Source organism: Stegastes partitus, unplaced genomic scaffold (assembly GCF_000690725.1).
Source record: "Stegastes partitus isolate 25-593 unplaced genomic scaffold, Stegastes_partitus-1.0.2 Scaffold639, whole genome shotgun sequence".
In the NCBI taxonomy this organism is placed as follows: Eukaryota; Metazoa; Chordata; class Actinopteri; family Pomacentridae; genus Stegastes; species Stegastes partitus.
This window is the reverse complement of record NW_007578370.1, coordinates 347,007-369,402: the sequence shown is the minus strand read 5'-3', so window position 1 is coordinate 369,402 and position 22,396 is coordinate 347,007. Positions and strand designations below refer to the sequence as shown.

The 22,396-nt window shown below is 40.6% G+C and overlaps 2 protein-coding genes across 2 annotated transcripts in view; both read left to right on the top strand.

The window, feature by feature from the left end:
* Positions 1-101: 101 nt before the first annotated feature.
* mlxip (MLX interacting protein) lies at positions 102-5,329 on the top strand (the record flags this gene model as incomplete). The annotated part of the gene is made up of 4 exons (XM_008289861.1): positions 102-229; positions 336-459; positions 962-1,091; positions 3,000-5,329. Coding segments are annotated over 4 exons (510 nt in total), but the record flags the coding sequence as incomplete, so codon positions are not given.
* A 10,668-nt stretch (positions 5,330-15,997) lies between these two features.
* LOC103363206 (leucine-rich repeat-containing protein 43) overlaps positions 15,998-22,396 on the top strand; it is a 12,602-nt gene continuing 6,203 nt past the window's right edge. Inside the window, exons 1-9 of the mRNA XM_008289859.1 lie at positions 15,998-16,084; positions 16,395-16,607; positions 17,987-18,097; positions 18,339-18,478; positions 19,528-19,766; positions 19,913-20,076; positions 20,902-21,073; positions 21,486-21,625; positions 21,711-21,800. Coding sequence (XP_008288081.1) covers positions 15,998-16,084; positions 16,395-16,607; positions 17,987-18,097; positions 18,339-18,478; positions 19,528-19,766; positions 19,913-20,076; positions 20,902-21,073; positions 21,486-21,625; positions 21,711-21,800 — 1,356 coding nt within the window. The remainder of the gene's footprint in view (positions 16,085-16,394; positions 16,608-17,986; positions 18,098-18,338; positions 18,479-19,527; positions 19,767-19,912; positions 20,077-20,901; positions 21,074-21,485; positions 21,626-21,710; positions 21,801-22,396) is intronic.

The window sequence follows — 22,396 nt, the reverse complement described above, 5'->3', positions numbered from 1 at the left end:
TCATCTTTGTAATTCATTTCTTTGCCATTATAAAGCACTTTGATTTATGCATGGATTGTGCTCTATAAATAAACCTGTCTTGCCTTGTCTTATGCACTTAGATCAGTAATGCAGTCACGTTGCAGAAGACAGTGGAGTATATCGGGAAGCTCCAGCAGGAGAGGCAGGCGATGCAAGAAGAGGTCAAGAGACTACGAGAGGAGATAGAGGAGCTCAACACTTCCATTAAGTATGTTAAAGCATCTTATGTATGTCACCCAACGTATGATGTACATACGCTGGACAGACATGTAACAAATCAACCCTTTCTGCCTTCCCTCACTGCTTCTCAACAGCGTGTGTCAGGAGCAGCTGCCTGCGACGGGGGTACCAGTGAGGCGGCATCGCTTCGACCACATGCAGGAAAAGTTTAATGAATATGTCAAGAGCCGCACTCTACAGAACTGGAACTTCTGGATTGTATCCTGCAATGAAAGAGCTTCTGACTCTGGTTGCTGCTTGGTATTGTGTGAAAATTTCACTTTGATGTGGGATGCTTTTATGTTTAGGAGAAGATAGAAATGGTTGCACAACTGTATAATTTCAAAATGTTTTCATCGGGTCTTGAGGAAAATTAAGAAAGGATAGACAGCAGCTCTTCTCTAGTTCACTAATGATGGAGATTGGAGGAACTACATACACCATGCAGTGCACTCGTTATACCGAAACAGTGCAAAGATTATGTTTTGACAACTGCTTTTATCTCTAAACGTCTCCCTTAAGTTATACCTGAATGATCAAGAAGCAAGTTTAATAGTTGCATACTTTTAAATGAAAGACAAACTACTAAATGTGGAGTGAAACAGGAGAACAGAAGCTACAAAAGCACAGATTTGAGTTTGGCTCTCCTACAGCTGGTCAGGCAGAGCTGCATTTGTCCCAGTCTGCAATATACTTGATCCTTGACCATCATGTTTTCTAGTTCAGCATCATTATCAAGCCGCTCTTTGAGTCTTTCAATGGGATGGTGTCAACTACAAGCAGAGCAGAGCTGTGTCAGACTACGCTGCAGTGGCTCGATCGTCACTGCTCGCTTCCGGTGCTCAGACCCAGTAAGTAAAAACACTTCTTCTCTTTAACACACACGATCTCACCTAATCAGTTGGCAGCTAAATGAATCAGCAATCATGGGAGAGGACTTCTTTCCAGCTGCAGAGTGTTTGATCGCTACTATCTGTAATTCATTTACTTGAGATGATCTGCGTCTTATCTCACCGTCTCTGTAATTTCCTGCCTTTCTTCAGTCAGCAAGCAAACAAGACATGACAAGAAATTTAACAGTGCTTCTCATTTTTTAATAAAAATACATGAAATCCTAGAAGCAGTGATTATCACATTTTCTGGTAGTGTTTTATTTATTTATTTTTATCTCCCACTCGATCTGAACATTGTGCTTTAGTTGCTGACATTGGCAATTTCACTTCCAGGATCTGATAATGCAAAGTGACGTCAAATGAGGTTTATCATTACTCATAGTTTTAGCAGGTTGCTGGAGGCTGTGCAGCTGCAGAAAGTTGTCAAAGAATTAAGGTTATCACTCCCGCTTCTTAATTCCATGTGTCGTGGGGCTCTCCCTTAAAATTTTGTGATTCCTATCTCTGTCTTGTAGGCAAATCATTAGTTTAAAAAAAAAATACCCTAAGTCACTTTTCTCGTGCGTTCTGATAAACTGAGGTTAAATGAAACGGTCATGGAAAAGGTAAATGACGAATTTGTCCACAGTTTCCTTGGAAGCAATGAACCTAAAATGTTGTTTCCGAAGGAAATTGTGCAACAAAATCAGGCTGAAGGTCAGCTGCTTTGCTGATCACTCAAAAAATGTGCGTTTTATCAGTAATACTTTTTATTTGTGTTCCATAGTTTTGTGCCATGTTTCAGTATGAACAATTCACAGCATCACACACATTATACAACAGTACCTCGACAATGACAATGACGGTTAGAATTGAAAAATAGTTTTAATGGCTGAAAGAAATATTTTTCTTAGAATTGAAGTTGCACATGTTAGTAATTCCATACATGTAAAGAAAAAATGAGTGATGTGAAGGGTGTAGTTCAGCCTCAGAGGATGTGCCCTGTCCCTCAACTTTACTGAGAGTTTTAGTCTTTCTGCTGCTTGTTCTGTGGTTTTGCATTTTACATCAGATCCCACAGTTTTACTCTTTCGGTTGTCGATTTTTATCAAACCCACTTTCAGTACTGAAGTAGAAGAAGTTTTTTTTTTCCTTTTATTTTTAGAAACAAACACCTTTGCTGTCAACTTTCAATAGCAGAAACAAGACTTCACACAATTGTTCATGTTAGACACCCTCTTCTGCTGGATGTTAATGCAGATTTAAGCTAATGAAATATTAAATACATGTTAATAGCTCTTCTGCTGCTTGTTTTCTTTCACTGACTGTCCCGCAACGTCTGTAGTATTTATAGCACTACATACCATGAACAGTACAATGTTGTTTCTGGTATGCTTAATGAGTGATAAAGTCTTACGTTATGGGCGCCACTATAGCTCACCTAGTTGAGCTGGCGTCCCATGGCCCAGACGCAGTGGTTGTGGGTTCGAGTCCCGCTCATGGCCCTTTGCTGCAGGTCCTTCCCCCATTCTTCTCCCCCTACTTTCCTGTCTTTCTCTGCCCCAATAAAGCAAAAAAAACCGTTATCTTATGAAGGCCACAAGCTGAACCATGTTGGTCTAACAGTCATTTGTTCCATATACGACATGTGTTGGTGGCGTTTCGTGCTCTTCAAACTTGCCTTCCCTCCAAAAATCCCCACTCTTTTTTTTTTTAAATATCACCCTTGATTATGCCAGTATTCTATTGGACCGCGAACTTTGATTCCCACTGAATCATCAGAAATGTTATATTTAGCTGTGACCCAAGTGTTCAAGTACTTAACATCAAAATAACCCATTTTATAGTCAAGTTGTGGTTACTAAAGCGCGCTTTCCTGTTTTTCAGTGGTGCTGAGTACTCTTCGCCAGCTGAGCACAACTACGTCCATCCTCACCGATCCATCGCTGCTTCCTGAAGAAGCTGTCCAGGCTGCCACACGCACAGATGCTTCGTCTTTCTCTCAGAGGAATTGAGGTGACCCCTAAAGCCACCTGCCCCTCTTTAGCATAAACCATCAACAAAGGCATATCACTAGTTGTTCTTATAGCTGTTGAGCAAGGTCACAACGATAAATCCAAACTATGTCAGGCTTGTGTTCCCTCTGAATGTAAGGCAGGGAGAGATTTTGCTCTGTTGTACATTGAAAGTTGGGAATGATGCATGAAAGGACCTCAACAATTTTGCAAAAAAAAAAAAGGCTTTTATTACATTGTGTTTAAAATAACTACTACTTTCACCTGCTTGAGGTGACAATCTTCTTCGTACTTTATTGGATGCTGGTACTTGTGGTTTATTTCGTGAACAACAATTTATATTTAAAGTAAATGACATTTTTATTGCAAAAGCAACAATGTGTTCAAAAGGGAAATAATAAATGAATGTTAATTTTGTGCTCTTGCTCAGATGTATAAATGTCTGGATATGACGCTTTTGTTTTTTCCATCAAGAGATGAGATTAATGTGGATTTTGTAGGACTTGCTCTTAGCGTAGTTTATGGTTTTAGGAGGCTTGAAAACCTTCCAGAAAGACTTCACAGCAGATTGTAGAGCATCGACTGAAACATGGCGAAGCTGATGGCTCGTGGGCCGGTCAGCGCCTAATCAGTACCAGGAGGATGCGAGTTTGGTTGTATTTTCCATCCCTAAATTACTCAGGTGAAAGTTATTTTGCCAGTTAACGGGCATGGTTTTCTGGTGGTTTTCCGTCCATGCCGAACTTCTGCCTTCATACTTTTGCTCACTGTGTCCATTTGTAGTGATTTCAACTGCAATTTACACACAGCAGCAGCAGCAGCAGCAGCAGTAGTAGTCATCTTTAACATGTTACACACATGGATACTACTGCGCAGGTCACAGCACAGTGGAGCAATACTACTTACAGCCCTCATAGGGAGCATAGTGAAATAGCAGTACACAATATATTTATATTCACATGTACAGTGTTAAAAGATTTTTGCGCAGTAGGGGTCTTTTCTGGTCTTCGTCAGTGACTCAGGGCTACGCTTGTGTGCGTAATGTTTTTTTTTTCCATTCATCTGAACAAATCAAGTCAGGATCCTTCTCTGCAGGAATGCTTGTTGACTACAAGGGTACAGGTTATGTCACGTGGTTTAATTTTTTTTTTCTTCTTCTCATGGTTACACTAATTTATAACGTGTTAACGACAGAAGAAAACAATCAGTCTGTCACATGAAGACAGCACACAGAAACTCATAAGAAGCCATATCAAAGAGCAGTTTACCCATCCGCACAGGTCATTTGTTGTGTTACTGACATTATGGTTAACGGAGAACTGTGCTCTGTTGACGGCGTGAGAATTAGACACGATGCAGATGTAGTTAGCATGTCAGCTGTAAGGTCAAAGTGTCCTTAACTGTGCTGATTTGTCTTTTCTTTGTTTTGTTTTTTTTGTGGTTCAGCACTCCTCAGGCAGACATGGATTTTTTTTTTTATATGTATTTTTGCTTTCTTTTTGTGCAGAACAACTGAGTTTACGGTAGCACAATGCACCACTTTGATGGACGTGCAGCTTTTTGCGTGCAGTCTTTTCTTGTGAATGTGGATGAGTGTCTTTTAAATGAGAGATTTTTCTTGCTTTCAGGCTAATTTGCCTGTCGGTGTATAGATGGTGGTAGCAGTGATCAAAATTCAACACTTTTTCAATGCACAACTATTTAGTGTTGCAAAACACACATGAAGAGCTCACGTGTACCCCAAAATAATTTATACAAAAAGTTCAAATGCACCAATGAATGCAGCTATGGTTGTCATGATTGCAAGTGATAAAATTTCCCTTTTTGACTTTTTGTTTTTTAAAGAATTTTCTCTACTTCAAAGAATGACAGCACAAAAAGGCCCCTATGTTCACCTTAAGCTTAGCGTTTGTGTGATGATTTCATTTGGTTTTCTTCCTCTTTCATTCAGTGCTTTTAAATGTTTGTCATACCAGGTTGGATTTCCAGCTGTTATTTGCTGTTTTTATGAGGGGATTTTATACCGGATGATGTACAGTGTATCATTGCAGATTGGATCTGCCCATGTTAGTTCTTCCCACATTTAGTATTTTATTTGTTTTAAGAAAAGATATTTTCTTATGCTGCATTTTAGTGTTTTTTTGTTTTCTTTGTAAAATGTCTACATGCAACATGTATATTTTAAAATGCCTTAAATGATTCTGAATCACAATAAACACAAGAAAAAAGAAAAATCTTGACTTCTTCCAGCTTTATTTTTCAATAAATATTAAGTTTTATATAAATATTGCCTGCTTATCAGATGCTGATAAGTGGATCAGAACTATTAAATAACTTTCAGCAGTACAAGCTTGCTTTGTCAATCACTCAAAACCATTAAAAAATTTTATCTAAATAATTTAAGGCTGTTTAAAATAAATACATTCGTACTAGTCAGTCATGCAAACTTTGCTGTGCTGAGCCGTTCATCCAGGATGTGCAGCAGACACTTGGCATGTCTAAAACGGTCCACGGTCTTGTTGAAGACGGGCAGGCTGCAGTTCTTCTCAACCGTCTGGTCAGGTGTCTCCACATCCTGGATTTGCTGGCTGGTTGTGCTCAGCAGCTCTGACAGCTGGGGGATGCGCTCGGCGAGCTTTACCAAGTAGCATCTGATGGAGGGAAGCTGACGTTGGAGCTGCTGCTGCTCCGGTCCAAGCAGCTCTGTGGCATTCAGGGAGGGGCAGGAGATGTTTGCAAGCTGTTCAGGTGTAGGCTGGAAGAGAATGACTCGCTTTAGTTGGTGAGTCAGTACAAAAACTGGAGTATTGAAGCCTGCTTGTTCAAATTTACATTGAACTCCTTTGTTGTAAAGTTGTGTTCGTTATTTCTGTGTCGTCCAAATAACACACACACACACACACACACACACACACAAAACTTCAGGCATGACTACATTGTTCCATCACAGGACAAAAGTAATGCTGAAGCCAACGATTACTTTCCAGTTTAATACAGCTAAGAATGATTTCATTTAATAAAGTGATTATAGATGTTTATAGATTATTGGACAATCAATAATTCATTATCTTTCACGTTTTAAATAATCTGATTAAGGGTTTTTTTTTAAAATAAATATTGTAGATTACTACACAAGCAATAATCAGTTTCATTATAATCAAATTTATTTATTTATTTATTTTACATTTTTCTGTTTTATTATGTGACAATTTTATTTTATTAAAAACTAAAGATTATTGTAGATTATTGGACAAGCAATAATCTATTATTTTTTCAGTCTTCCTATCTTTCATGATAATACATCATAGATTTTATTTAACTAAATAATAGATTATTGGATAAGTAATACTATTTTCCTTGTTTACAAGCATTAATTGATTAATTTTCAGTTTTAATACATCTAATAATCATTTTTATTTCATGAAATAACTAAAGAATAACGATGAAAATCATTGGACAAGCAACAACTGATCATTTATTAAATTTAGTACTTTTGACATTGTTTTAAAATGTCATCACTAATGACGAATTATTGTAGATTTTTGGGTAAGCAATGGTCTTTATCAGTTTTAATACATCTAACAATAATTGTATTTCTTAAATAGCTTTAGATTATGGTAGACTGTTGGATAGGCGACAGTCTATTGCTTTTGAAAAATGTCAGAAACAGTGAAAATGCCCATATTAAAATTGTTTAACTGCCAAAAACGCAAAAAAAAAATAAAAAAAAATATCTTGAGCTTACTGCACCATAGAAAACTGGAGAATTAGCAGATATCCACTTTTTATGGGAGATTTTTGCTTAGAAATGAATTGATCAATAATCTAAATGGATGCATCAGTTGTATGTCAATGAAGAAATGATTTCTGTTCTGGAGCACTGGCTAGTTTCTGGATGAGGAAATAATGAACCTGGTTTGCAGCGGACCTACTGTGGGCCAATCGGAGGCCCTGCACAGCCTTTCTCCTCAGAATATGTGAAAATTGCGCAAACATCAAAAGTGAACAAATGCGCTCCAACACTAATCTTCCTACAATTCTCTGATGCCATGTATTGAGCAACCATAGAGCTTTTTTTTTTTTTTTTAAGGCACAATATCTTAATGAACGTAAACCGAATCACTGAGAAAACATTTCATCCCTCCACCACGAAGCATCAAAACCCTCACCAGTTTGTCCAACGCGCTCTTTACGTTCTGCCGTATGTCCTGGATGGCGTCGTTCATGGCCCTGGTTCTGTCTCCGATGACAGGACTGCAGGATGCATGTGCAATGTGCAGGCACAGGAAGATGAGGACTGTACATGAAAGAGCAAAAGTGGAGATGAGTTAAATGATAACACACACACACACACACACAGACAATCTGAGACATCTGAGCTGCAGCCACCGCTGCAGAGTTTCAATGTTGCGCAACTCCAGCCGCACGAAACCGAGCTGCGGGACTTTGAGCCGCACTTCAAGAAGATGCTTACCAGCACGAAAATCCATGACAACTGGAGGCTTTTGATCAACAGCAGGCTCTGATGCGAAACTTTCTGAGATCCATCTTTCGAGGAGTACTTTTATTAGACTCCTGAGATAAAGATCAGCTTCACAGTTTCCTCTGCCCACTCGGTCACAGGAAAATCCACACAGGTTCAGGATTCTTTTTGAGTTTTGGGGCTTCCCTGTGAAAAACCTACACACCCCCTTGTAGGAGTACAAATCAGACTGATAACATCTTTCATAGTAAAAAATCATGTTCATTCAAGGTGCTTTACTCTGTGGTGACATTATTTTCTCTGATTACTCATGCATGTGTGACTTGCCACCTAGCGTTTTAAAAAAAATAAATAAATCACTTGCAACAGCCAATTTTCTGTTTAAAGATGTGGTCCATGTCAGGGTTGTGGAAGACATGATTAGGTGATTTGTCACTGGACAAATCACCTAATCATAACTTGAACCACATTTGAGGTTAATATGATTAACCGGCTATTCATAGCAAATACAAATGTAAAATGTGTACTTTCCCGTTTCCAGAAGGTGACACTGTGAGTGGATGTTGGCATTAGAATGTCATCAGGGCAGGACTCTGATCCAACATGTAAAGCTTGAGGCCGAGTGCCGCAGGGGGACAGCACTTGCTCTTTCATGGCGAAGTATTAAAGTTCAGAGGGCCGCCACGGACACGCCGTTTGACCAAGGCTCACGATTTTCACCGTGAGTCATCATCAACATCTAAATGCTCATGTCACCGCATTTGAGGTTAATATGGTCAACCGACTAATAATCAGCGCCGTCGGTTTGGGGGGAAAGGTGGGAACGATCCTAGGGGCCCACAGCCCATTAGGGCCCATACGCTCCCCAGTAGGCTCTATGACAAAATGATCATGTATATATATATATATAATATTACTAATGCATGTGAGCTCAACCAAAGTCGCATAATATTTTACTTTTAATCATTTCAATTACCACCTCTCCTCCAAAATGGTTTAGTCCACGGTTCGTTCTTCTTCGTTGGAATATAGTATGTGCGCGACGAGCAAAGTCCCGCATTTGAGGAGGAAGATGATGCCCGGCGTCAAAAAACAAAAATCTGGACACCAGAAACGAGTGGAGAGAGAGGCCAGGAATAGGAACATCAGAGCAGGGGCCCAGACAGTATACAGTACAGTATAATACCGGGGGCAGCTCTCGCAGTCATTTGGTATTGTCTCGCGGGCCAAATATAATTACAAAGAGGGCCAAATTTGGCCCGCGGGCCAGAGTTTGACACCCCTGAAATAGATGATTTAATTGTGTAGGTCGGCGGGGACTGAAAGCTGGAAGAGCTGATGAACTAACACAAGCCACAACAGCAGGAGGACAGTGCTCAAACGCTCCAGCATTCACTCGGGACTTTATGTTATGACGAGGCTGTATTGAATTGTGTTGTGACGCGTTCAAGTTCTGCTCAGTAAGAGGCAGGTTAAGCTGCAAACAAACATGTCAACTTTAACTTAAGTTCAGATAAGACTTCTTTTTTTACCCCATTTTTTTCCACAAAAAAGTATATTTGCTGTCTGTTTCATCAATAAATATTCAAATAGTTAAATGCTAAATGAGGCATCTTCCTTGGGGATTTCAGTCTCACAACTGAGAATCTTGAGCCAGGACACTTTGAGTTTTCTTTTTTGGTTGTTGTTGTTTATGCACATCAGTGCTTGATTGTTGACAATAAAATACCTACTATCTATTTATTGAGTGGTTAATTATAAATGTACTTGCAATCAGAAGTATAATAACATGGTTTTAATGAGTTATCAGCACTATAGCGTGTGAATCAGAAATTAGACAACTAATGCATAATACTTATACTACCACTTTGTAAAACAGAAAACACATTACGTGCATTACATCAGGCACTGACAAAAACACTGAAAAACATAATGCACAACACAGGTGCAATGCAATGCCAAAAAAAAAAAGTGGCAACAGTCTTGGGGTGGAGGGGCCCATGACGATATTCTTTCTGGGGGCCCAGAATTCCTAGCTGCGGCCCTGCTAATAATAGCACATGAAAGTGTAAGACATGTTCTTTCCTGTTGCCAGCAGGTGGCGCTATGACCGTGAATGGATATTGGCATATGGGTTTCATCAGGGCAGGACAGTGATCAAGTATGTGAAGTTTGAGGCAGATCAGAGAATGTGCTCAGTTGTCTGATACACTTCCTTTTTGATGGCAAATGATCACAATTCAGAGGGCTGCCATTGCCACGCCCTTTGACTTTTGAAAACTTTGAATAATCAAACCCTGTTGTATGCGCTGGCCAAATTTGAGGCGTGTAGGAGTTAACACCTAGGAGGAGTTCGCTCTTGAATATGACCAAAATCATGAAATATCACAGTTAATTAAAAATGGCAGCCTTCCTGTTGAGTTCACGTTACGGGTCCAAGAGGCTTTTTTGTGTGTCCTGGCGTGTTACGTATGCCTAACAAATTTCGTAGATGTAGGTAAAACGTCCTGCGGGGGCTAATGGATAAATTATTGCAGAGGGCTCTATAGAGCTATTTTGTCAGACCGACAGATTATCTGTCGTTGTGGCAATAGTGACTCGTGTGCCAATTCTGGTGAGTTTATGAGCATTCCTGAGCTGTCAAAAAGTCCTTCCCGTGTCACGGCGAAGATGCGTCGCCACGGCAACGGCATTGCATGAAAACGCAAAAGTTTCACGCTGTAGCATTGTCGAGGTGGGGAGATTGAGCAGACAAATTTAAAGGATGATGTCCAAAAGTTTGTAACAATGGTACATGCAAGTGTAATGCCTGTTACCAATAGGTGGCGCTATGACTATGACTCAATTTTACAGTGTGGACGTCATCAGACATGGACTCTTGTCAAACCTATGCAGTTTGGGCCATTCCATCCTGTGCAGCTGAGATAGCTGACTCACGGTTTTCTCCACGAGTCATCAAGTTGTCAAGCCTTATTTCGCCACCTTTTAAGAGAATGTGGTCATTGGGCAAACAATAGGACGATGTCATCAGGGCAGCACTCGGATCAAACATGTGACGTTTGAGGCAGATTGGAGCTTGTACAGGACCGTTACACAGCACTTCCTTTTTAATGGCGAGTCATCAAACGTCAGCCACGCCCTCAGACTTTAGCGGAAGATTTTGATCACTTTTAGGGCCTTTTGTATGTACTGGCCAAATTTTAGGTGTCTTGGCGTTTATCCCCTATGAGGAGTTTGCTCTTGAAAATGATGAAAAATAACCAAAAATCTCACAAACAAATTAACATAGCAAACTTCCTGTTTGGTTTAGGGTATGGCACCCACCGACTTCTTTGTGCGCCCTGATGTCTACCAAACTGCGTAGATGTAGGTGAAACGTTCTGCTCGTAGTAGCTGTTATAAATTTTGTAGGGGGGCGCTATGGAGCCATTTTGAGACACATTCACAAGTCCCATAAAATAGAATATTTTTCACCAGTTCTCATGTGTGTGCAAAGTTTTTGAGTATGTTTAGACCCTCGAAAATGTGATTGTTCTGAGCAAGGAATAATACTTCCTTGGATTCAGAATCAGAAGCTTTTTTTTATTGCCGAGTGAGCTTGCACACACTAGGAATTTGCCGTGGTGAATGAGACTGATGCACAACAATAACAAGACAAGAATAAATATAGAAATCAAAAGTGTAAAAGTATTACGTAATAAAAAAAAGTACTATAAGAAGAGAAATAAGCCAAATTATAAATTAGGAAAGAGAATTGAATTACAATACAATATTGCAACTGAAGTTGAGGAATTGCACATGTAATGGTAATGCACAGAGGAGTGCAACAGAAGTCTTTAGTGATTTACTGACTGTTCATGAGGGATGTGGCCTGAGGGAAGAAGCTGCTCCGGTGCCGGGATGTTCTGGTGCTTAAAGACCTGAAGCGACGGCCGGAGGGCAGCAGGTCAAAGAGGTGATGACCTGGGTGGAAGGGGATCATTCTGCGTGGAGTCTGCATGTTCTCCCCGTGCAGCGTGGGTTCTCTGTGGGTTCTCCAGCTTCCTCCCAAAAACATGCTGAGGTTAATTGGTGATTCTAAATTGTCCGTAGGTGTGAATGTGAGTGTGCTTGGTTGTCTGTCTCTAAGTGTAGCCCTGTGATAGACTGGTTACCTGTCCAGGTGAACCTGCCTTCACCCTAAGTCAGCTGGGATAGAGTCCAGCTCCCCCGCAAACCTAGTGAGGATTAAGCAGCGTATGGATGGATGGATAAAAACAGTAGTTTAAAACAATGGTATCTAATTGTGCATTATGTCCTTATACACTGAAGAAACCTCGTGTCGTGTTCTTGCTGTGGAATCCAGGATGACGGAGTCTAAGTTTGAAATAAAAGCTTCATGGTTTGAACTGAGCATTTTATTGCAGCAAATGTCCAGTCAGAATGGAACATTATTCAGTGTAAATAAAATACATAGTTTCTGTTTTACGTTAACAAATACAGAAAACCAGCTTAATGAATTTATACATAAATAAATAAAGAGAGCACAAATAAATAAATACAGTGTTGTCTAAAGTGTCATGAGGAGAGGTTACAGAATAGCTTTATATCTGCAAATGTTTCCACCCATTTCCTGGCAAAGTAAATGATCTGGAGGCCAGTTTCTTTCAGAGTGTAGATGTCTGTGCTTGTTATTTGTCTGTGGCATTGTTTTACGGCAGCAGCTTGAACAGCCTTTCTGAACTGATTGTGAAACGCCGTAGTGTTGCCAATGAGGTAGTCTCGGTGCTTCACCTTCAGCCTCATGGTGATGTTCGGTAGGTGGTTTGTGAGGTAGTCGGTGATGGCGCAGACCGAGTCCTGGATCTCCTCCTCCGTGGTGTTTCCCACCGGAATTGTTATTCCCTCAAGTGGGTTTAAACTGCTCAAGTCGTAATCCCCCCTAAAAACATTATTGACCTAAAGAGGAAGTGAGAGCAGTTATCACAAAGGCAGTGATGGAGCTCTGAGGATGTCAGTTGTCATTAATTTACAGTCACATTAACAAAGTCCCTCCATTTACAGTGAGGAGGTAACATGACTTTATATTATGATATTTTACATCATATGAAATCTGAAAAAGTTGTGAGAGCAGAGCTAAGTTTGTCAGTGTCTGAGTAGCTTTCACTCCTCTGTATATTTCATAAACCTAAAGCGTGATATGTTTACTCACATAGTCATTTTCCGCCTGCTTTAGATTACACAAAGGCAGCTCCAATCTCTCCATCTTCTTCCAGTGAACTGGTATGGAGGCCATAAAGGAGATGTGCATCATGGCAATGAGGGACAGCAGGAGCTCTACAAGTAGGTATTCAGGAAAAAATACAATGATGTCATCTGCATTGCAGCTCAACCAAAAGCTTACTTAAGTCCAACTGGAATCCACATCGCAGTGAAAACTCAAGATTGTACTGAGAGAATGATAGACTTGGACAGAATGTTGCTTCAAAGCTCATTTCAGACTCTCAGCAGCGCATCCTCAGACTTTTCACTCCTCAGTAGTCAGACAGCGATCATAACAACACAACGAAAGTCACAATACAATTACCGAAACGTGACTCTTAATCACTGAGATCCCAGAGTGACTTTGACAAGTTTGTCACTTTCTTACTCTTTGCAGGAAAAAAACAGTCCTAAATGACTTAACTACCACATAGAAACAGCTTACCTTTACCAGGATGCATGGTGTGATTTGTTCGTCGTTGAGCTAATGGCCCTAAAGTGCCACACGCCGTGCTTATATATCGAAACATGGGATTTTTTTGTTGCATGCCATTAGTAAGAAGATGACGCCTTTGTGGCATTATCGTCTGAAAAAATCTTGCTCTGAACCTTTATCTGTTTTGCAATTGTAGGGCACCGTTCCCACAGTGGTTGAATGTGCGGAGGATATGCAAACAGCCACAGAGCTATCCAGGACATCTGATGTCTGCTGGTTGAATGGAAAAAAAGAGTCTGCGAAGCTTTACCAGTTGAATTTTAAACCCTGGCAACCTGTTAGACAGATTACACAGATATTCTAGAGGTTGTTGTTACGATGGCATCAAACAATACGAAAACAAAACTCATGTCATATCTCACGGAACTTTGTTCTTTCTGAACTGCGCTGCTTCTTTTTTTTTTTTTTTTCTTGTTCAAACGCATGAAAGAGTTTAATCACTTTTCAAAAGACAGACAAAGTAGATAGAAGTCGTAGCCCAGTTGCTTATCCTGCTTACTAAGAGAAAAGTTATGTGACTCTGAGGAAATTACATTTTTAGGGCGCCGGCCTCATCGAATCAAACTGTATTGTTTTTAGATTAAAACACCAAGCTTGCTTTCCACACTGATTCCTTTTCCCGAACATTTGAGATAGTATTAACCCAAATCTGGTCTTGTGTCATATTCAAAATATAGTTAATAATGAGTATCCTGGAAACATGAGTCATCAAATAAACTATGCAGCTTCTCCACCTCAATCTGTATGCTTTTACTAACACAGGATGTGAGAGCCTGGAAAGTTTTTGACCTGCGTAAAAGTGTCATTATTAAATGATAAGCAGCGATAACAGTGTACGGGTGTGTCAGTTCTTCAAGATTTCCATATATTGATTCCTTTCCTCTTGTCTGCGGGTTAAAAAAAAATTGTCGACGTACTCATTCAATCAGTCCTCATAATGTAACAAAGAAATAATGATATTCACAATATGTTATTCTCAACCTTCTTATTTGACTTCTGTTAGCATGGTTTGAGGAATGATAGATGTTGGTGTATTGGTCAGCCCACCACAGACTGAAATAGCTCAACAACGGTTGATATTCACGGTCTGCAGAGTATGAATTCTCCTGTCTTCATCACAAGGCTGATATTTCAAGATTCAAGAGTTTTATTTGTCACATGCTCGTGAGGTACCGGTTAAGCAGAGTGACTGTTCGTGTTGTTGCTGCTAGCGATGAGGTGCTATTTGGATTAACCCTCCTGAGGTCAAGGTTCACATGATATATTCGATGTTTTAGGCAAAATGTCTCAACAAATTTTTAGTAGATGGCATTGTGCGCATTGTGGTTATCCCCTGATTCTTCATAGTGCCACCACAAGTTCATTTTATCCAGTGCTGTTGTTTGTGTCTCTTTGTATTCACTTGGTAGCCGTTACTGTAGCTTCTGTAATCATTTATTAATTGAGACTGAACTGAGGCATTAGCTCCGCTGCATACCATGTTCATCTACAGTTTATTTAGCAAACTGGAACAACATTAGTCCTCTTTTGATTGTATGATTGTATTTGTTTTATTGATTTATTAGTAACAACATCCACACACTCTGACTTTCAGTTTTGTGTAATTTGTGTGTTGATTATGCTACTAAGCAATACATACCTTTGCTAAACCAAAAGCGACTGACTTTATGATGTTTCCCCGTACACTAGGAGAGCTGGGACACCAAGCCATCAGCCTTAAGCTGTACGGATAATGTTCCTAAATAATGTCACATTGAGCTAATCGTATGGATTTATTACGTTTTGCTGAAATATTGATGTCTTTCTCTGTTATATCTGGTTAATCAGATGTCATAGAGTCACAGGGTTGAAGGTGTTGAACTGCAGTAGATTTAAGGTGAAAACATTTTGAATTGGATATAGATTTGCTGGGCTGCAAGGTGGCTCAGTGGTTAGCTAGAAGATCCCAGTTAGGGCGGCCGGGATCTTTGTGCGTGGAGTTTGCATGTTCTCCCCGTGCAGTGTGGGTTCTCTCCGGGTTCTCCGGCTTCCTCTCACACAGTCCAAAAACATGTTGAGGTTAATTGGTGATTCTAAATTGTCTGAAGGTGTGAATGTGAGTGTGCTTGGTTGTCTGTCTCTAAGTGTAGCCCTGTGATAGACTGGTGACCTGTCCAGAGTGTCCTAAGTCAGCTGGGATAGACTCCAGCCCCTCTGCGACCCTACTGAGGATTAAGTGGTGTATAGATAGTGGATGGATGGATGGATGGATGGATGGATGGATGGATGGATGGATGGATATAGATTTGGTGCCATTATGTACTGAAGCCAGGTACTTTTTTTAAAAGAGACTTTCTCCGAATCTGATATCTCCTCTGTCTTTTTTTCATTTAATCCTTCGATTTATAATTGTTACAAGCAGTTTAACACTTGGTTTAATTCACCCTGCTGAAGTTTAAAACTGCTTCACAGAAGTCTACATGTGATGCAGGGATCCTGCATGGAGGCACAGCTGTTGCCAGGCAACCAACAAACAAACACCAGAGGCCTCTTCACTGACAGACAGACCAAAGACGAGCTGACCATGCATGCATTGACAGAACATACAGTAGTTGCAGTGTTTCTCTGTAAATAAATCTACTGTGGGGGATAAAGTCAAACAGTAGCTGTCATGAGTTCAAACACACTTTCTGCCGTTTTAGAGAAGAAGATTCGCCGCCTGTGTCTCAGTGACTTTCCCTGTGGAAATGGCAGCTGGGTGAGTTATTTCAACTGTAAATTGCTTACAGTGTTTTCTAGATTATCTTCAAAAAATCACAATGCCAAGGTAGTGGCTCAAAGCTCTCAAATTACTACAGTAGCTTGTTTTTTTTGCATGCATTACTTAACAAAAGGTTAAAAGCATAAAATACAAAAATAAAGTTGCCCTTTTAAAAACTGGATGGAGTTGGCGGCTGAAAATGACCCTTTGTGCCACTCTGACTCATTTACAGTCATTTTTCTGTTGATCAGTAAGCACTGTCCCTGTCAAATACATGAATAAATTAAATAAGCCGTTCTGTTCCCAGAGAAAAACAGAAGGCAGTGCAGCGGGAGCAGATACAGAGCCGACAGATTCCCTCCTGGATCTGCTGAGCTGCTATCGTTCTCCGTGGTGGCGCGATGATTCATGGAGCCCTCAAGCTTCGGCCCTGAGAAAGCTGGCTGTGCTTACACCTCGACACCTACGCACAAACTTCATTTACAATTACTTTACTACACTTCGTATTGTGGACAAGGAAGTGAGTATACTGCATTTTTAAATATGATTCCAGCCACAGGATTCGGAGGATTTTGCAAAAACTGATAAAACCTGGGGCTGCAAGGTGGCGCAGTTGGTTCGCACTGTCGTCTCGCAGCTAGAAGCTTCCTCCCACACAGTCCAAAAACATGCTGAGGTTAATTGGTGATTCTAAATTGTCCGTAGGTGTGAATGTGAGTGTGCTTGGTTGTCTGTCTCTAAGTGTAGCCCTGTGATAGACTGGTGACCTGTCCAGGGTGTCCCCTGCCTTCGCCCTAAGTCGGCTGGGATGGGCTCCAGCCCCCCCGTGACCCTAGTGAGGATTAAGCGGTGTATAGATAATGGATGGATGGATGGATGATAAAACCTGAACGCCTGTTTAGTTACATTCTTCTAATTACTTTGTCAAAAAAAAAGCAAAACAAAAAAACCCCCACAATATTACCTGAAATAATTACAGCATCCATAAAACCACAATCTGATGTATAGTGAAACGGAGACCATCTGAGTGCAGTGAATGTGTCGAGTGATTCTAGTATGAAGACCCCAGAGGAGTCATTGGTGTCTCGTGGCTTCACTCACTCGTCTCTTCTTGCTCTCAGTCTTTAAGGGTCGGTGTGCTCTAGGCAGATTTACACTGTTGCTGTATAAAAACATTTCTTACGATGCATTTAAATGTACTAAAAGGAATATTCAGTGAGTTGGAAAGCTTCTTGCATCCGCCCCCTGACATATGTTTTTCAATAATCTTTTCACAGATTAAGCGTTCCTTTGTCTTCATGGTGTTGTTCTATCTAATAGTAGTGACTCACCTTCTAGATGCAGGTGTCTTTATACTACAATCACCTGAGACACTTTCACTGCTTTCAGATGAGCTCCAATTTACTAATCATGTAACTTGTAGCACCAACTGGCTGCACTTGTGTTGAGTTAAATGAGTAATTGTGAAGAGGGTGAACGATTTCAGCACCAGAAAACTGGGTTAGGGTAAAAAAAAAAAAAAAAAACACAAAAACTTTAAGAGTATCAAGTCGAGGAGAAAACAGTAATCCTAATTTGCAGCCCAGGTAATGACTATAAGAAAGGTCAAAGGTCAAAACCCTTGCTGAGACCATTGGGTTAATTCACCTCTCTTTGTTTGTGGCGATTTTAGCACAACCCCTCGTATCAAAGCTAAAAACTTTAATACTTGACACTCATTGGGCTGAATCACTGCTTTGCTTTCATATAGTGTTTTTGACCACAGGATAGTTCAAATTCCCAGGACAAATAGCATGTAGCCACTCAGTCCCCATGTCTCCTTTTAGTAACGCCTACATAGAAACTTGCTCGTTTCTAAAAACTTCCTTCTGCTCGATGTTTTGTCTGCGTTGTGTTCAGGTGTCAATAATTGACGACGGCCTGCTGAAGTTCTCAAAGCTGGAGGAACTGGTGCTGAGTGCCAACAAAATCTCCGAAGTCCCTGCAGAGAACCTTCCCAGCAACCTGACGGCAAGTCACAGTCCTGCACCAGCTTAATGTTGTGGTTCTCTGCCGCTTATCAGATAACATTGTGTTTCAGTAGATGCCACAGAAACACAGCCATCAACATGCGGTGACTCACATTTATTCATAAAGAGCAAGAAAATATCACATTTCCTCCTTTTCTCTCAGATGCGGTGACATAGCTGGTTGACACAAGTGCTGTTGTAATGACGACAATAATGTAATGACAAATACGTTTCTTTCACAGATTCTGGAGCTACGTGCAAACCGGTTGTCTTCTTTAAACGGTCTCACCGGCCGTCCGCCGCCTCGCCTACAGTACCTCGGCCTCAGCCGCAACAGTCTGGGCTCGCATGAAGACGTTTCTCATCTCACAGGAAGACACTGGTTAGCTCCGACACTCAAGGTTTTTGTAGACATAAACCAAAACCAGGTCAAATGACAATTCAGGGGGCCGCTGTGTGGTTTTTAAAGTGACTGTAAGGTGATGTTGTAAGACGATGACGCCGTGCCAGGATGTTTTCACTGTAGTTTCTTTCTGATCTGTGACACTTGTGATTTCACACTTGTACTAGTTTGATGTCAGGTTGTCAGTAGGTTACAGTGACAGAGGCAACACCGGTGAGCGTGATGTCACAGTCGTCTGAAAATCTTTTGATCTCGCTGGTTTCAGTGTGAGCAAGGGGATACACAAAATTACACCCCAGCTTTCATCTTATCTGCTGATATCCAAATTTGAGAGGCCCTTTTAGGTTTATACTTAAACTTCCGTTCTTTGTCGTCAGTTAAACAGAACTTAGAGCCGCTACGTTTTCATATGAACCACAGTTTAGTCATCATAGGGGGCACAACACACCCTCCAAATACAGTTGTATGATGTCCTGGAGGGAACATCAAATACCAACATCATGTACAGAAATGTTGGCACATTAAAAAATATTTTTAAATTTATAAAAATTGCACACAAAAAAAAAGTGACTGGCCAATTGAAAAACTTAAACATGGGGAACTATTTTTATTAGACATTTTGAGGGGTGGATGGGCTCTTTAGTTTATTACGTTTGGACTAAACACACTCTATTTGCAGTTTATTTGTACAAAAGTGTCACTATGTAAATACAGTATGTACACATTTATAAACGACAGAATGGATTGGCTAAGCGAGGCTACTGGCTGCAGCACCAACAGTCGGCCTTTCAGAGCCAGGAGTTGTCTAAAAATGACCCACTAGGGGATGAAACCTGATTTTGAACAGTGTATTTTAATACAAAATTTGCATATAATTCATTTTAAGTTGTACATAATAGATGATAATTCACATGTATTCATTTTTATTTTGTTATTGTTATCTGTGTTTTTTTTGTCAATCATAAATCTAACAATTAATGAGCCAGAGGTAATAAATTGTAACTCCCACTGACTCTCTCTGACCTCAGGCCACAGCTGGTGTGTCTGGACCTCAGTGACTGTGACTTCCAGGACCAGCAGGCCCTGCTGAAGGCCTTGAGCACCCTCCCCTGCCTCAAGACACTGGTGCTGGAGGGAAACCCCTTCACCCTGACGCCCTCCTATCCGGGCTTCACTGTGGACCGTCTCCCAGGACTCTCCTGTCTGGACGCCTCATGGATCTCCCCCGGGGACAGACATCGTTTTAGAGGCTTGGCCAAGATGAGCGGTGAGATGTGCTGTCAAGTAGAATGTCTGATTCCTGTGACTGTGGCCACGCGTTTGTTTCAGTTTTCTATAAGAAGTTATGAAGCTTCACCTGGATCATGAGTGTGCTGACAGTTTATAATATCAGGATGATTTTATTTTGCACAGAGCTGACAGTAGACGTGGCATCAGCCACAGTAAGTGTGGGAAGGATGAGAGGAATCCCAGACCCGCTGATGAGTGTGGAGGAAAACGCTCCTGACTTCCCTGTTGTCTCCTTCAGCTACTTCATCACATACGAGTTCCTTAGTCATGAAGCACCTGTTAACTTGGTGAAGTATCCTTCTTACACATTTACAAAATTCATTTCCTTTACATGCAAAAATGTTTTTCTTTCTTTTTTCTTTTTCTTTTTTTTCTACATTTTTTGCAAGACCATACTCACATGCTCATACGTTCATTTTGAAAGTCATTCATTGCTGTGATTGCTCTTCTTGTCTTTACTGGCTACATAGACATTCCTTTCTAAAATAAGTTAAAGCATTTTCAGTATAAAATTCTTTCTTCCTTTTTGGTCACATAATCTGCATCTCCGTAACCTGGAAACTGAAGAAACAAGACGGGGAATTTTGTTTGAAAAAAAAAAAAGACTTTTATAATCTGTTGGAAATTATGCACCTGATCTGACAAACATCAATATCTGAGGCCTCATCTTAGTTTCAGCTGAATGTACAAAGTTTTTTTGTTGTTGCTGTTTACCACAGAATGAGGACTGTGAATCATGCTGCCTTTACTTAGTGACATATAAGGAAAGGATTTGTATGCAGCCAGTATGGAGAAGAATCAAAGATGACAGCAACCCATAGCTCCTTCAGTGTATATATATGGGTATGTGCATTTAATCATGTTAAGATGTAACTCAAGACACTGATGCCACAAAATCAAGCAAAAGTTGTCCAAAAACAGAGAAAATCTACATAAACATATTAAATCTGTAACACTTAACTGTATTTGTTCAGCGTGCACATTTGCCTTGAATGCGTGGTTTTGCAACATTTTCTTAAAGGGAACATTAAAACATTAGATAACTGATGAACTGCACAGACACTGACGTATTTCTGCTATCTTTAATTCCATTTTTGTGCTGTTGTTCACAGAAACTTGACAGTGAGGCTAAATGTGACACAGCGTCTGCAACACGTGGGACAGAAGATGACTCATGTGATACTGACCTACTATCAAGCAACAACTATGAAAGAGACACATTCAGACCAGACACTGGAGTCTTAGTGGTTAACTCTGAAGAGGCCTGCTCTGATGCTGCACATGGTATTATCTCGTATAGTATCTATGTTGACCTCCACAACTGCGCAACAAGCACAAACACTGATAGAGGCTGCATTACATTAGTGGAGGAGTATAAGGGAGTGTGGAAGTAATATGAGTGTTTGTCTTTGGGATTATTTACTTGGTGATATGTTTTGTACAGCTGGGATTAACCGTTTCTTATCAGTTATGTGGAATTTACACAAATGGCTTCAGAGAAACATACAGTCAGAACAGCCAGTGGAGAGTTGAACACATCCTGAAACTGGATGACTAGACTGATGGTTTATCAGCCATTATCACTTTCAAGTAATTATGCGTCTATGATTTACCAGAAGGCATTTTTAAGTGCGTGCGTGTGCGTTTATTTTTGCACACCTGTGTGACACCCGTCACTGTTTTTGTTTTTCTGCAGTGTCAAGACACAGCACACCAAAGCTGACGTGGTCAGAGTGCATCGACTTCAGTGATGCACAAACGTACGTTGTTAGTTCTCTGGGAGACTTGAAGAAATTCCTCAATCAAGGACTTTTTCTCAGGCTTGAGGAGGAAAAGGTAGAAGAAACAAGGTCTGAGGGTGGAGATACATGTTTGAATGTAAAATGTGGTAGGACTAATACTCTGGTGTTTGACACCTAAGGTCCTGTCGTGGCCTGCAGCCCCTGAAGACGCCACGGTGGCCAAATCTAGTCTGACTGTGAAAGAGAAGAAAGGCAGGAAGGGGAAAGAAGTGAGTTTATCGTGAATCATGTATCAATGCAGTACGACTGATACATTTCACTGTCACACTGCAAAAAACTGCTGCTACTGCTTTACTGTGAAAATGAATAAATGTGTACGGATGTGTGTGTGTGTGCAGGTGTGTATTGTGTGTGTTTGTGTATTTATATATACAGTTGTGACTCGATAGTTCGACACTAAATGTAAAACTTTCTTTTATGTCAGATAGCGAGGCTGTCGGATTGTCAAGACGGAGGTCGAGATACAAGGAGGGCTTGATGCTTGAAGGCTCATTTGTTGTTAATATTTACTGTTTATAGTTGTTATAATAACTAGTAGGGCTGGACCGAATAGCACTTTCTGGTCTCTGGATATTCAGGTCCAATTAATGATGAATATCCGAATATTTGGTGCGGAGCTGGAATCCGAGGCTGTCGGTATGTTAAGGCTATTTTTTATGGGATCCGTTCGTTTTTCATAAAAACCTGTCGGATAGCAAGGTTTTCAGATTGTTCAGGGTCGGATTATCGAGTCACGACTGTATTTATACAGTTTCTATTTTTACATGTACATATTGTGATTGGGGCTGCAGGGTGGTGCAGTTGG